General features: G+C 34.9%; 1 protein-coding gene across 1 annotated transcript in view; it reads left to right on the top strand.

Annotated features, from left to right (window-relative positions):
• FTSH12 (FTSH protease 12) overlaps positions 1-14934 on the top strand; it is a 34210-nt gene that overhangs the window by 17337 nt on the left and 1939 nt on the right. Inside the window, exons 11-17 of the mRNA XM_021443814.2 lie at positions 8161-8232; positions 10206-10325; positions 10752-10868; positions 10981-11157; positions 12856-12975; positions 13076-13150; positions 14178-14285. Coding sequence (XP_021299489.1) covers positions 8161-8232; positions 10206-10325; positions 10752-10868; positions 10981-11157; positions 12856-12975; positions 13076-13150; positions 14178-14285 — 789 coding nt within the window. The remainder of the gene's footprint in view (positions 1-8160; positions 8233-10205; positions 10326-10751; positions 10869-10980; positions 11158-12855; positions 12976-13075; positions 13151-14177; positions 14286-14934) is intronic.

Raw genomic sequence — 14934 nt, forward strand, 5'->3', positions numbered from 1 at the left:
AACACTCCCCCTCAAGCTGGAGCATAGATGTTAATCATGCCCAGCTTGCTACGAATATAATCTACTCGAGATCCATTCAATGCTTTCGTGAAGATATCTCCTAGTTGATCTGCAGTTTTAATATATTCTGTAGAGATAAACTTCTGCTGAATCTTTTCACGAACAAAATGCCAATCTACTTCAATATGCTTAGTTCGTTCATGAAACACGGGATTGGAGGCAATATGGAGAGCAGCTTGATTATCACACAGCTTTGTCGGCAAAGAAGACTTAAGACCAACTTCACTTAATAGCTGATACATCCATAATACCGTTCACACACTGTTTGTGCCATAGCTCTGTATTCTGATTCTGCACTAGACTGAGATACTACATTCTGCTTCTTACTTTCCATGAGACCAGATTTCCTCCAACAAAAACACAATATCACGTAGTGGATCTCCTATCAATCTTAGAACCTACCCAATCTGCATCTTAAAAACATTCATATTAGTGTGTCCATGATTTTCATAAAATAGACCACATCCTGGAGCCCCCTTCAAATAACATAAGATTATTCCAAGCTGCCCATGGTTAATTGTTGAGCAACATAAATTGACTTACAATACTAACAGAGTATGCAATATCAGGAGAGTCACTGTGAGATAATTCAATTTTCCAACCAACCTTCTATACTTTTCAGGGTCTTCAAACAATTCACCATCTTCTTTTGTAAGTTGCAAATTAGGAGTCATTGGTGCATTACACGGCTTAGCACCCAATTTTTCTGTCTCAGTCAACAAGTCAAGAACATATTTTCTTTGGGACAAGAATACATCTTTCTTACCCCTTGTCACTTCAACACCGAAAAAATACTTCAACAACCCTAAATCTTTTGTCTGAAACTGGGTATGAAGAAAGGATTTGAGTGATGAAATACCAGCAGTGTCACTCCCAGTAATGACAATATCTCATCAACATACACTACTAGTAAGATTATGCCTACCTTAGACTGTTTATAAAACACTCAGTGATCACACTTACTCTTCTTCATCCTAAACTCTTGAACTGACTCACTGAATTTGTCAAACCAAGCACAAGGGCTTTGTTTCAGGCCATGCAAGGATTTTCAAAGATGATAGACTTTCCCATACTTCCCCTAAGCAACAAACCCAGGTGGTTGTTCCATGTACACTTCCTCCTAGAGGTCACCATGTAAAGGCCAATCATAGGTAGCCGCCATAGAGATGAATAAACGAACAGAGGTAAGTTTAGCAACTTGAGAGAAAGTATCAGAATAATCAACACCATAAGTCTGGGCATATCCTTTAGCAACAAGACGGGCTTTAAGGCGAGCCACTGATCCATCAGGATTTACCTTTACAGCAAACACCCATTTGCACCCAATAGCTTTCTTCCTAGCAGGCAAATCTACTAAATCCCAAGTACCATTACCATCTACAGCCACCATCTCCTCTACCATAGCAGCACGCCAACCAGGATGGGACAAGGCTTCATGATTTGTTTTAGGAATTGATACAGAATCCAAGGATGCAACAAACGAACTATAAGAAAAAGACAAGTGATCATAAGAAACAAAAGATGAAATAGGATAAGTACACTGGCGTTTACCTTTGCGAAGAGCAATAAGGAGATGAAGACTAGGATCATGATCACTAGAGACTGGATTTGACGGTGAAGGGATTGATCAAGGGCATGTGGTCTGAGCCTTTGGCCGTTTGGATTAGACATGAACAATAGGTGGCCGAACAGGTGTAGGATCATGTGCAAGAATATCTTTGGTACTCACAGGATGGGTTACACTATAAACTAGTAGATCATCTTCCTCCCCCTGACTATCATAACTAGAAGATGAGGGAAAGAAAGGAATATTTTCAAGGAAAGTGACATCTGTGGAGACAAGATATCGGTTAAGAGTAGGAGAATAACATCTGAAACCTTTCTGAAGACGAGAATAACCAAGAAAAACACACTTGAGAGATTTTGGATATAATTTGGTGATCTGGGGACGAACATTACGAACAAAACATGTACTACCAAATATCTTAGGTTCAATAAGAAACAAAGACTTGGAAAGAAAGAGGACAGTATAGGGAATATCACCATGAAGGACAAAGAAAGGCATCTGATTAATCAGAAAACAAGTTGTGGAGACAGCATCAGCCCAAAACTATTTGGTAACTTTCATTTGAAACAAAGTGCTCGGGCTACCTCAAGGAGATGTCTATTTTTTCTCGCGGCAACTCCATTTTGAGGTGTAATAATACAAGAAGATTGATGGAGAATGCCATTCTGAATCATATAGGATTGAATTTATCAGAAAAACATTTCTTGGCATTATCACTTCGCAATGTACGCACAAAAACATTAAATTGTGTTTTTATTTCAGCACAAAAGGCACAAAAAATAGAGAATAACTCACAACGATTTTTCATTAAGTATAGCTAAGTGACACAAGAATAGTCATCAATGAAAGTAACAAAGTATTTAAAATCAGATTTAGATACAATAGGACAAGGACCCTAAACATCAGAATGGACTAACTCAAAAGTGGACATAGCCCGTTTATTGACTCTTAGACATTGAAGGGAGACGATGATGTTTGGCAAACTGGCGTGACTCACAATCCAACGAAGATACATTTTGAAATTGAGGACAATTTTTTTAAGACAAAGAAGGATGTCCCAATCGACAATGCACCTCAAAGGGGGTCAATACACTTGAACAAGCAATGGATCTCGGCACCTGTGTGTCAAGGTAGTAGAGACCTCCAGACTCATGACCTCCACCAATAATTTGCTTCGTCGTAAGATCCTGAAATAGACAAAAATCAGGAAAGAATGAGATACAACAATTCAAGGCATGAGTGAGTTTACTAACATAGATTAGATTAAAGGAAAACTTAGGTAGATTTAAGACGTTGGACAATAAAATTGTTGGAGTTGGATTAATAGTTCCAGAATCAAGAACACAAGAGGTTGATCCATCGGCTAAAGTAACACTAGAGGAAGTTGTATGTGATTGGAAAGTGAAAAATAGATTCGAATTACCTGTCATATGATCTGAGGCATCAGAATCAATGACCCATTTGGATGATGAGGAAATAACACATATAGTGGAGTTACCTGATTTAGCGATAGCCGTGATAGGAGAGGTAGTGGATTTTAATGATTCATGATACTGAGAGAATTGAGCAAATTCATCTGCAGAAAGTACAATAGTCTTATCAAAAGATGTAGTATTAGAAGTTGCAACATTTGCTGATTGGCCTCGCTGAGACATATTTTGGAGTTTCTTACAAAAACGCTTTGTATGGCCCGGCTCATGACAATAATAGAACACAATTCCTCCTGACTCTTGACTACGACTATCAACATCTCGGTTACGATTGCTCGTTCCCCCTCCTCTATTACCACTCTTATTATTCTGACGATTTACAAGAGCACTGTTATTAGTCTGCGCCAATGTGAAGTTAGAGCTTTCTGTACGCAGTATTCTCGTAAAGGTGTCATGCAGAGAGGATATCTCAGAATCAGAAAGGATATGAGATTTGATAATCTCAAGCTCTGGAGGGAGACCTGCAAATAAACTCATAACCGCCATTTGCTCTCGTTGATCCTACAGAACCTTCACATCAAGACAAAAAGGCAATAGAGCATTAAGCTTTTCATAAATTTTTTTAAAATCCATAAAATAGGCTGTGAAAGACCTATCTTGTTTCTCTGCATGATAAAATGTTTTACATACCTCATAAATACGAGAAATATTTCCTTTACCAGAATATAAAAAATTCAAATAATCCATCAACTCTTTAACAAACTCACAATGATTAACGAGTCTAATAATCTCACCATTAATGGAATTTCGAATCTGCAAGAACAACTGTGCATCTTCTCTCATCCAGGTTTACCTTGTATTATCAGTTGGAGGATCATTAGTAATATGATCATCCTTCTCAATGCTTCTTAAATAGACCCGAACTGTCTTGCTCCAATCCAAATAATTGGAACCATTAAGTCTATGCTCTATGATCTTTGTCATCACAGGAATCACATCAGCCACTACCATTGATTTTTTCTCTGGTACAGACTCTTCCATCTTGAAAACCCAGTAACAAAACTCAACAAGAATACCAAACTATCTTGTTGAAACTTTCTGGCGTAAAGACTAGAAGAGAAAATCGGAGTGAATCTCTAACAGACGGCTAGAACTAGAAACCAAAGGTAGTGTGTGACAGCCACTCGTGGGGACTCTAGTGGCAAGGTTCTCGGAAGAAGCCGATCAGCAGGTGAGTCTCCTCCTAGTGCCGGCTGCGGGATAAGATTGTTACCCTAAATAAGTGACCTAGGTTTAGGTGTAAAAGAGAAACTAAGAACTCTGTTTTAAAGGAAACAAATCTGCCAAAACTGCTCTGATACCATGTTATTTAGGAAGAGAAAACTCTACACTTTTCATTCATAATACATCACCTATATATACAGCCTATACATCTCTAAAATAGGAAAAGAATAAAGAAAATAAAGAAAATAAAATTCTTACAACTATGATGATTCCCAATCCCTATAATTATGGTGAATCCCAATCCCCATAATTATGGTGATTCCCAATCCCTATAATTACATTTATTAATAAAAGAATATTTACACATTCCTATTCTATAACAGTCTCAAACTCTTAAGCTAAAAGTTTTCAGAGTCGGGCAATCTCCTCCTTATCACCTCTAGTCACAACTGTATCTTCAACATAAACAATAAGTAATGTAATTTTACCATCACAGTGTTTAATATACAAGGTATGATCAGCATTGCTTTGATGATGTCCAAATGAAATCATGGCCTTACTTAACCTATCAAAACCATGCCCTAGGTGACTGCTTCAAACCATATAATGCCTTCTTTAATCTACAAGCCTTCCCTTTAGTCTTCTAATCATCAAATCTTGGAGGAATTTCCATATACTCCTCTTCCTCCGAGTCATGTAGGAAGGCATTCTTGACATCAAATTGTTATAGGTCCCAATCAAGGTTAGTTGTAGATGATAACATGGTTCTGATAGTATTCATTTTCGCAACAGGAGCAAAAGTATCTTGATAGTCCATGCGATAGGTCTGGGTGAAGCTATTTGCCCCCAGTCTAGTTTTGTACCTCTCGACTAAACCATCTGTCTTATGTTTCACTATAAGCACCCATTTGCATCAAATTGGTTTTTTTTCCTAATGAGTTAGTAACAAGTTTCCGAGTCTCATTTTTTGCCAAAGCCTTCATCTCTTCAACCATTGCCTCTTTCCATTTTGGATCATGATATGCTTCTTGCCAACCCTATGTAATAGAAATAGAAGAAACAGATAATACAAAGGCTCTTTAGGAAGGAGACAGAATCATAGGAAACAAAGTTATAGATGGAATGTCTAGTACAAGCTTTGACTCATTCTAATAGCAATAGGAACATCAAGATCATTAGCAATGGAATTAGAATTACAGAAATCAAAAGTTAAAAGGAGACTCACCATATGTATTTTCAGGGGCTGAACTCAAAGATGGCGTTTGACTAGGTATTCAATGCTCGATGGCTTTATCTATCTTATCTCATCGTGTGTAGATTTTTAAATCTAGTCTACCCAATCGTCCAACTTTATGTTATTCCTTGTCATCACTAGGATTTTGACTAAACTGAGGTGTACAAAAGTAAGGCTCAGACTCCCTAAAGGTAACATCCATAATCACAAAGTACTTCCTTGAGGGCGGAGGAAAACATTTATATCCCTTTTGAGTTGCGAAATATCCAACAAACACACATTTAAGGGCCCCAAGTTTTAACTTACCTAAATTTCTCTTGTGAACAAAACACACATCCAAAAATTTTTAAAGGAATAGTTTATGAATTGCTACCTTGTAGAACTTCCAAAGGACTCTTAATATTAAGTATTTTTAAGGGCATTCTGTTAATAAGGTATGCAGCTGAAAGTATTGCATCACCCCACTAAACCTTTGGAACATTCATAGTAAACATGAGAGATGAAACCACTTCTAGTAAATGCATGTTCTTCCTTTCAGACATTCCATTTTGTGCACTAACACAGCTAGTTTGGTGCAATATCCCATTGTAAACACACCATCCATGTATTGTGTTCCATTGTTGATTCTCAAAATCTTAACCTTGGCATCAAATTGTGTACAAATCGTTTTGTGAAATAGTTGCAAACAAAAAAAGAAAAACCTCATTATTTACTTTCATGAAATAAATCCAAGTTAATCTAGTACAACAAACGATAAAGTTAACAAACCATCTATAATTGGATAGAGAAAATGTTCTGCTAGGTCCCTATACATTGGAATGAATAGTCGTAAAAGGAACTGAACTCTTATTATTAATTGAAGGATAAGAATGTCTAGTGTGTTAAGCAAATTCACAAGCATCACCAAATAACAAATCCAACTTGCATTGTTTAAACAAACTAGGATATAATCTTTCTAAAACAGAAAAAGAGGGGTGTCTTAATCATCTATAACATTGGATTATTTCTTGATTAACTGATACAGGAGTATATTATTAGATTATTATTATTATTTACGAATTATAGGTATGCTAGAATTTTCCTTTTTATTTAATTTACTTGTACTAGGATTTTAGGCTAGTCATGTTTAATTTAGAAATTGAACACCTATTTTATTTAAATCTCTTGTTAACTACTCTAGTTGTATTAGACAACTTGAAGTAGAGCTTTATTAGGATGTGGGCCTATAATACTACAAATAGGACCTTTAGGCTTAGTTATTATTCTCATTTAAGTTGAGAATTAATAAAGAATATTTTTTAAGCAAGAGTGCTTATTCTCTGGACTCTTTTCAAAAGAGCAAGAGGTTCTAGTATCTTTGGCTTGGCCAACCAAAGTGGGATTTTGGCTATTCTTCACTTTAGTGTGGTTTTCTAACCTTGTCAAGATTAGTGATTCACCGTAGTAGGGTTTTCAACCTCACGATGATTGGTGTCTTCTCAATGCTAGGTTTCTTCACAATGTTCCAGTGTCATTAACATTCATAGATTCTCTTACAGGGCTACGGTTATACTAGAAATCAAGGTACTGCAACCTTCCTCTACTAAATTCAAGCCATCTTGCAGTCTACCTAAGCCAATCGTTCTCCTTGTTTTTGGGTCCTGAAAAACACCATGAGTAGAAATGAATTCAAATTTTCAATCAAACTCTTTTGTAATTGAACTAACAAATAAAAGGTTAATAGGAAATCTAGGAACATGACAGACTGAAGATAAATTAATCGTGGGAGTACATTTACCAGAACCTGTTCCAAATATAGAGGCTAAAGATCCATCTGCTATATGGACTTTATTATTGTCTAAACACGGAGAATAAGTTGAGAATTTATTGGAAGAGCCTGTCATATGTTTGTTTGCTTCAGAATCTAGACAAGAAAAGGAGTACCTGTTCTGACAAAATTGGAAGCAATTGTGGTCGATTGAGAATCAAGCTGAGACAAAAGACGCCTTAGGGTTTGAACTTCATTGGAAAGACTGTATTTCTATTGTTTCGGAAAGGTTTGCTTGTGGTCTTGTTGAGCCCATCTATTTACCTCCACGACCCCTAGTTGATCAACCATTCAGCTTTCAACAAGTCTCCTTAGTATGCCTTGGTTTTCCACAATAATCACAGTGTAAATGATCTTTGTCTGATGGACCTTGGTTACTGATTTTCAGCTGCTCACGAAAGGAATTGGTGACTAATTTTAAGTAATTATGTGGTGCTGTCTTCTTGTTTTACATTATTTGTCTTGAAACGAACCCCATTATTAGGTGCCTAGCCATTTGCACAACCCACACACTGGTAATAAGGATTAAATAGACAAATAATTTTAAGTAATCAACATTTTAAAATACATGTAAGAAGGAGGAGAGAAAATGTGTTAGCTGTCAATGTGCAAATGGTATTTCAGGATATAATGAGAAAAAAAGAGGAATGTGAGTTTTAAATGTAGGATTAGAGCTGTTTCCTTACAGAACTTGATTGCAGCCCTTTTTGATGCAGTGACATGCACAATATGACATGAATTTTCTTCTGGTTTCTGATAGACACACTAACTGTTTGAGTTTGAATGGATGAAATTGGGTTTTGGGCTAACTGTTGTCTCCTCTTATCCAATGCTACAGCTTGTGTTTCGCACAGTTGGTTTTTCTGGGGCAGATATTCGAAATCTTGTTAATGAAGCAGCAATAATGTCAGTAAGTATTCATTGGTCTTATATCCAATAATAAATGCATTCTTATATGGTTCAGATGAAGTCTACATTTTAGTCTCATCTCAGGTATGCTTCAAGCCATCATGGCAGCTCTCTATGAGATATAGCTATTTTCATGTCAGTAGATACTTAACTGTTAAGCATGTCATACTGGTTGTGTTACTATCGGTGCCTATTATCATCCTTGTGTGCAACATAAATGAGAAATTAACTTTTTTCGTAACCTCCTCTAAGTGATCTGTTGTCTTTCCAGTTTTCACTGTTCAACCAACTCCAAATATAAACCATTTAGAAAACATAGATTCTTTCCAAACCAACAGTCCCCATCCTTTCAATGTTTATGACAAAAAAGAAATGCTATTTCAGCGGATTATGTTTAACCTGTCCAGTCTCTGTAGTTGCCTAGAAATTTTTATTAGTAATGTAATTATGCCATGCCGAAACCCTAATTTTGAAATTTTGCTTTGTTATCATTTTGGATCATTTTAGATATTATTAGTATTTTAAGGTTAGATGTTAATGATGGATATTATCATTTTATATGATAATGAATTTTATGTGTTTTATTTATGTTAAATTTTATTATATTTAATGTTATTATTATTTTGTTTCATTATAATTGTTTTTATAATTATTGATTTTAAATTAAATAATAAAATTATATTTAATTGTAATTATTTTTATTTAATCGTGTTAAACGTGTTAATCGTGTTATTAATCGTGTCGTGTCTTATGTTGGCACGTTTAATAAACGTGTTAATCGTGTTTTGTCTTGTTGTACGATTATTAAACGTATATATCTACGTGTTTCAAATTTAAGACATGAATATTATTCATGTTGTGCTCGTGTTTAACTTTAACGTGTTTCGTGTCTAATCATGTCTGACACATTTAAAACATGAAAACACGAATTGCCAGGTCTAATCATAGTCTTTAATATCAATGTTGTTTGAATCATGTGAATCATAAACCTGGACACTGGAATAGGTAAGTTTGGTAATCTAGGTTTTTCTAGTTTGTCTGTATCTGAAGTTATGAAGCATTGCATGGCTCTATGCACATATCCATGTCAAATATGGTTAAATGTATGACATGGCTGGATACATGTCAGATACTTACTGCCACAGATGCCAAAATTATTATTTTTGACATGAGACAAATGCACAACAGGCATGCGATGGATGTGCTAGTGAAGCAACAAATACTTGTTGCCACCATATTTACTACAAGAGACAGAAGAGAAGAGAGAAATTGCAACAACTGTTTAATCATGCCTTGGTTTTGCCTCAAGTGTCACATTGTTGTAGCTGAGGTTCAGATTAGAGGTGAAAACAATATAGATGATGCAATAAGGGAGTAGAAGCTGATGCCATGTTGTTGAGTTGCAGCTTGTGTCAGGTGTTGTGAAAGAAATAATAAGTTTAAACGGTAGGTACTAGGTTTTGAAAGTTTTAGATCAACTGAGCTTTTGGTTAAAAGATTTCAAGTGTATTGGGCTAGAGACTTAATGAATAAAGCAATTGGGTTGGATATATTTGAAGATTATCAACCCAATGGCAAATGGTGCATGATAGTAAATTTACCTTAAGAATTGGTTGACAAAGACATTCTCAATTATGTATATTATTTCTACAAAAAAACATTACTGTATATTTTTTTCCCTTTTTTGTCAAACTAATAGTAAAATTTTAAATAATACACACACAGAGAAAAATATTTATATGTGGCATATCGTGTCAGTGACCGTGTCCAAGTCCAAATTTGTGTAGCTGTGTTCATGTCATATCGTGTCATTGTCATGTGTCTATGTCCATGCTTCCTAGCCCTCAAGCTTGTTTGAAAAACGTTGGACTAAACTGTGGTGGTTTCTCATGCATTTTCAGCAGAAGTTTTTTGTTGAGTGGTTTTCTTAAGCTCTTGAGTTTCTGTTACATTTAAGGACATATCTTACCGCAGGTGAGAAAAGGACATTCCAAGATCTTCCAGCAAGATATTATTGATGTGTTAGACAAACAATTGCTTGAAGGTATGGGTGTACTCCTTACGGAGGAAGAGCAACAGAAATGTGAAGCAAGTGTAAGTGTTATCATTCTCAAATGGTGCTATCAGACTGAATATGAAATTTCGTTGTTGTAAATTGTAGTGGGCCACAAACTTTAAGAAGTATGAATTTTATATCTTCCATTCTAAAGTTGCATCTACATGTAGATGGTTAGTAGGTATGAAATTTCAGGAGAAATCTTCTCCTAGAAGCCTAATGCTGCATAGCTCTAGAGGTATGCAGCAGTAAAATGAAAAAAAAAAATTAAACTTCATCAAAATTCTTCTTAGGATATTCCTTTGGTGGAGAGTAATAGAAGCATGTGGAATAACTAATATTGTCCTTTTAGGTATTTCTACCATTTTTTATTGGGCATTTGAGAACAAAAGGAAGCTGACATTACAGACTAAAGAGTCTGTAGCTTTTTTTTTTTTTTGACTTTTTGAGTTGATTTAATATAGGTATCTTTTGAAAAGAAGAGACTTCTGGCTGTTCATGAAGCTGGTCACATTGTTTTAGCTCACTTGTTTCCGCGATTTGATTGGCATGCATTTTCTCAGCTCCTGCCTGGTGGCAAGGTACATGTCTGATACGAGCAATTGGTTCCTATTTGATATTTTCTAATGGTCTTTACCATTTGTATTTTCCATTTATCATTATTTTCGCTTTTATTAATCCCAACATGAGTAGGAAACTGCAATATCTGTATTCTACCCCCGTGAAGACATGGTAGACCAAGGTTATACAACATTTGGCTACATGAAAATGCAAATGGTGGTAGCTCATGGTGGACGTTGCGCTGAACTTCTTGTGTTTGGTGATGACTTAAGTGATGGTGGAAGGGATGATCTGGAAAGGATAACAAAGGTGATTGCAGTTACTTTTTGATACCATAATTTAAATAAATTGCTTACTTAGAGGAAAATTAAGAAATATAACTCTTGTCCAGTTAGTCTGTCCACACCCCTAGCATGCTACTGTACTCTGTGAAACCTTGAGGAACTTTTGGCATTTAATGATTTGGTTTGAGAATGTTTTTTGTGAAAAGCATTGGTTTGAGAATGTTGTCATCACTTATTTGGTTTATTTCAGAAGGAATCGGAAAAAAAGACTGTTTGCAGAAATTTCTGAAATGTTTTCAGAAGTTAAACAGGATTTTCAAACACAGTAATTGTTAATATGGCTTCATATTGTTTCTCTTGCACTGCTTCACTTTAAGATACGTGCTGCCATATTGTTGCCTAAGAGCTCAAATAGACCAATAACTGATATCTAAGGTTCATGTTCAAGTTTACCTTTCCACCATGCACTGTAATGAGAGAGTGTTATGGAAATGGAGCAAATGGAGATTTCATGCTCTAATTCTTTTCTGAATATGTTTTTCTCATATTTTAGCACCAATACTATTCATAGCTTATTTTGTTAAAATCTTGTTAGAAGCTTGTCTAGTTGCATGAACATTGGTCCACAGGCAGTACTCAAGACTGCCCTAAGAAAGAACTAGATCACATTGAACAAGAACAGGCATGTATTCTTCTGTTAAGAACAATGTAGAGAATGTCTGATTGCTTTCAGTCTTTTTTTTTTTATGGCCCTAGCACATTTTTAGCCTCATGGCATTTTACATTTTTGCACATCACCTTTAGATAATAAGAGTACAATTTTCACTTTGTTTTAGCCTCCTGGAAATCATTTCTATGAAGTATCAGCAGAGCTTTTAATGAGAGTGTCTTGATTCGTATTTCTAGACGCACCTTTGTAGCATCATACTAGTAAAGGGCACACATGTTGCAGTGGGTGTAAAATTACTTTTAGTAAGACAGATAAACATTTCTTTATTTTCTCTATGCTATGGGTAGAAGTTCTAATTTTTGTGAAGAAAAATAAAAAAAATAAACACGAATTGATTAATCAAATCAATTTTTAGTCTTTTTTTTTCTTTTCAATTTATTACAAATCATAAACTTTTTTTAAATAATTAAAAAGAAAAAAGAAAAGAAACAATAAAGGAGGAATGAAAAGGGAATATAAGGAAAAATAAGAAAAATAAGTATTAATAATGCTTCTGATCATGTTTTTACGTTTTTTACCTTTAACCTAATGTTTTTAGTTTTAACATCATTATTCTCCATTTTTCTTATATATATTTCCTCATTTTCTTTTCTTCTCTCTCACTATAGCTCTTCTCTCTCTTATCTCCTATCTCCTATCTCCTATTTCCTATCTCCTCATTTCCTACTTGCCAAAAAAAGTTTAAATAATATAAGTGAACATATTAGAAATGCCTTTAGTACTAAATAGTGAAGGAAAAATAAAGGAAAGATTAAAAATGCCATGTTTCAACCAACCATGTTTGTCTTTTGGTTTCATATAATTACAAATGTCTTGATTCGTATTTCTAGGTGCACATTATTTTAGCATCATATTTCTCTTTTTTTGGGTTGGAAGTATCTAAACTAAATGCATTTCAGATTATCTTAATTTTACAATGGTCTATATCTTTGTTTGTAATAAGAAAAAAATGCCCTTCAACTCTTGTTTTCCTCACTCAATGCGTCTCTTCAGATTGCAAGGGAAATGGTGATCAGTCCACAAAACGCAAGGCTAGGGCTTACGCAACTAACAAAAAGAGTGGGACTGTTGGATCGACCAGATAGCCCAGAGGGTGAATTAATAAAATATAGGGTATGACTTCCAAGTTGCAAATTTGAATAAAAAAATTTTGAATAAGTTTTCCTAATTTTTCTAAAGTAATTATTGTTGTCCTTTTCCTTTATTATTTTAGTGGGATGACCCTCATGTAATTCCTGCCAATATGACGCTTGAAGTATCTGAGCTATTTACTCGAGAGTTGACAAGGGTAAGTTTAGCTTGCTCTATCTTGTATGACTGTTTTATGCTGTTGTGACAAAGTAGAGTCTACAGTAATAGGTGCTACTACCTGCATAGAAGGTACAAATATCTGTTTCTTTATAATCTGATTTCCATCTATGAATAAAAAAATATGGTGAAAACATCTTTTTATTTGAGCCATACAAAGAAGAGAAGTTTTTAATAGCTTTTCTTAAATATTTAGTTAGTTAACAGACCTGATATTATCCTCCATGGTAGTCTTAGATTTTACTACTTTGCAGCCAAAAAAGATTCCTCACCGTAAGATCAATTGGTTTTGTCATATGCATGCACAGAGATGAGCATGTGACAGCAACCTCATAATTATATACTGCATTTGTGTATGTATTCATCTGTTTAAGTGCCATGGAGTAGTCTGAAGCACTGAGCAAGCTATTTGACTTGAATTGAGCCATAGCCGTACATACATATTATCTATATACACACACACAAATGCACGCCTAAAGAGGAAGAAAGAATGTCCCTGCTGAAACTAGGTTGAATTTGCAAAATAATTTTGCTGCTGTGATATTCCCATTGGACCAATAGTAACTTCCTCTGTCCTTTAATCATTTAAGTACCTGATGACCTGTTTGAAATTGATGTGAAAGAAGATGGAGTTGTGACATATAAAAACCAACTTTCATATTATTAAATTCTTAACATAAAAAATTGCATTTTGCTACCTTAGTAGCAAAAAAGCCTAGTTTTACCAGCAAATTGGTTTCACTTCAAAATAGATGTTCTATACCTTAGTTAAATTTTCGCTTTCCTGTGTTTGGTATTGGTCCACATTTTCATAGATGGTTGAAGAAAATAACAGCAAAAGAGGTGCAGGCCTCTATGGTATCTGTGAGTGTCTTACACAATTTTTGTTTGTTAAACAGGCAATGAAATGGTTTTTCTTTTCCTTTTAAGTATAAAGATGAAATACATGTTTAATTTTTCTGACCTTTTAACTTCGAATGAAATTATGATTCTTGGTGTTCATGCAGTACATTGAAGAGACAGAAGAGCTTGCAATAAATGCTTTGAAAGACAACAGGCACATACTGGATATGATTACAAAGGAACTGTTGGAAGAGTCAAGGATAACAGGATTGGTATGCTAGCAAACACCTATTCAATATATTAGTTTAATTAATTCAGATATTTCCTCTGATTTGTTGTCACTGATAATTTGGGACCAACTTCTAGCATAAATCATATTCAGTTCAGCCCTTTAATCACCTCGGTTGTTGTGTCCTATTCTCTATACTTTTCTTTTGGTCTCTTTTATTGCCTTTTAAAGTTTTGAAGAAACTGCTAATCCATAGATGCAGTTCACTAGTTACATATTCATCTTATAATCATGGAAAATGCCAAGATTGCCTAATCTCAAAGTGTAAGAGGCTCTTGACATCCTATCCCTGGAATTACCTGTATGAGAACAACATACAGCACTTAAAGCAGAAAGCAAAGAAATAAGATTATAAGAATTATATTAGGAAAGGTGAGGAGAAAAATAGTATGTGGGTACATTACTAATAATAATCATGTTCTGTTATGGCTAATAAGATCTGGTACTAAAACACTGCTTGAGATGAGACTTATCGTACTTCATTGTGTCTTGTAGCCCTCCTGAGATCAACACACATATTTCCACTATAACTAATGCCTATACCCACTGTGACGACTGTTATGTTTGTATTTAATTGATATTCCACCAATTGACAACAGTTTTACAATCTTACTTGTGAAAATAAATTGGCC

The sequence above is a fragment of the Theobroma umbraticum genome, unplaced genomic scaffold (assembly GCF_002168275.2).
Source record: "Theobroma umbraticum cultivar Fairchild unplaced genomic scaffold, ASM216827v3 scaffold_25.0, whole genome shotgun sequence".
NCBI lineage: Eukaryota > Viridiplantae > Streptophyta > Magnoliopsida > Malvales > Malvaceae > Theobroma > Theobroma umbraticum.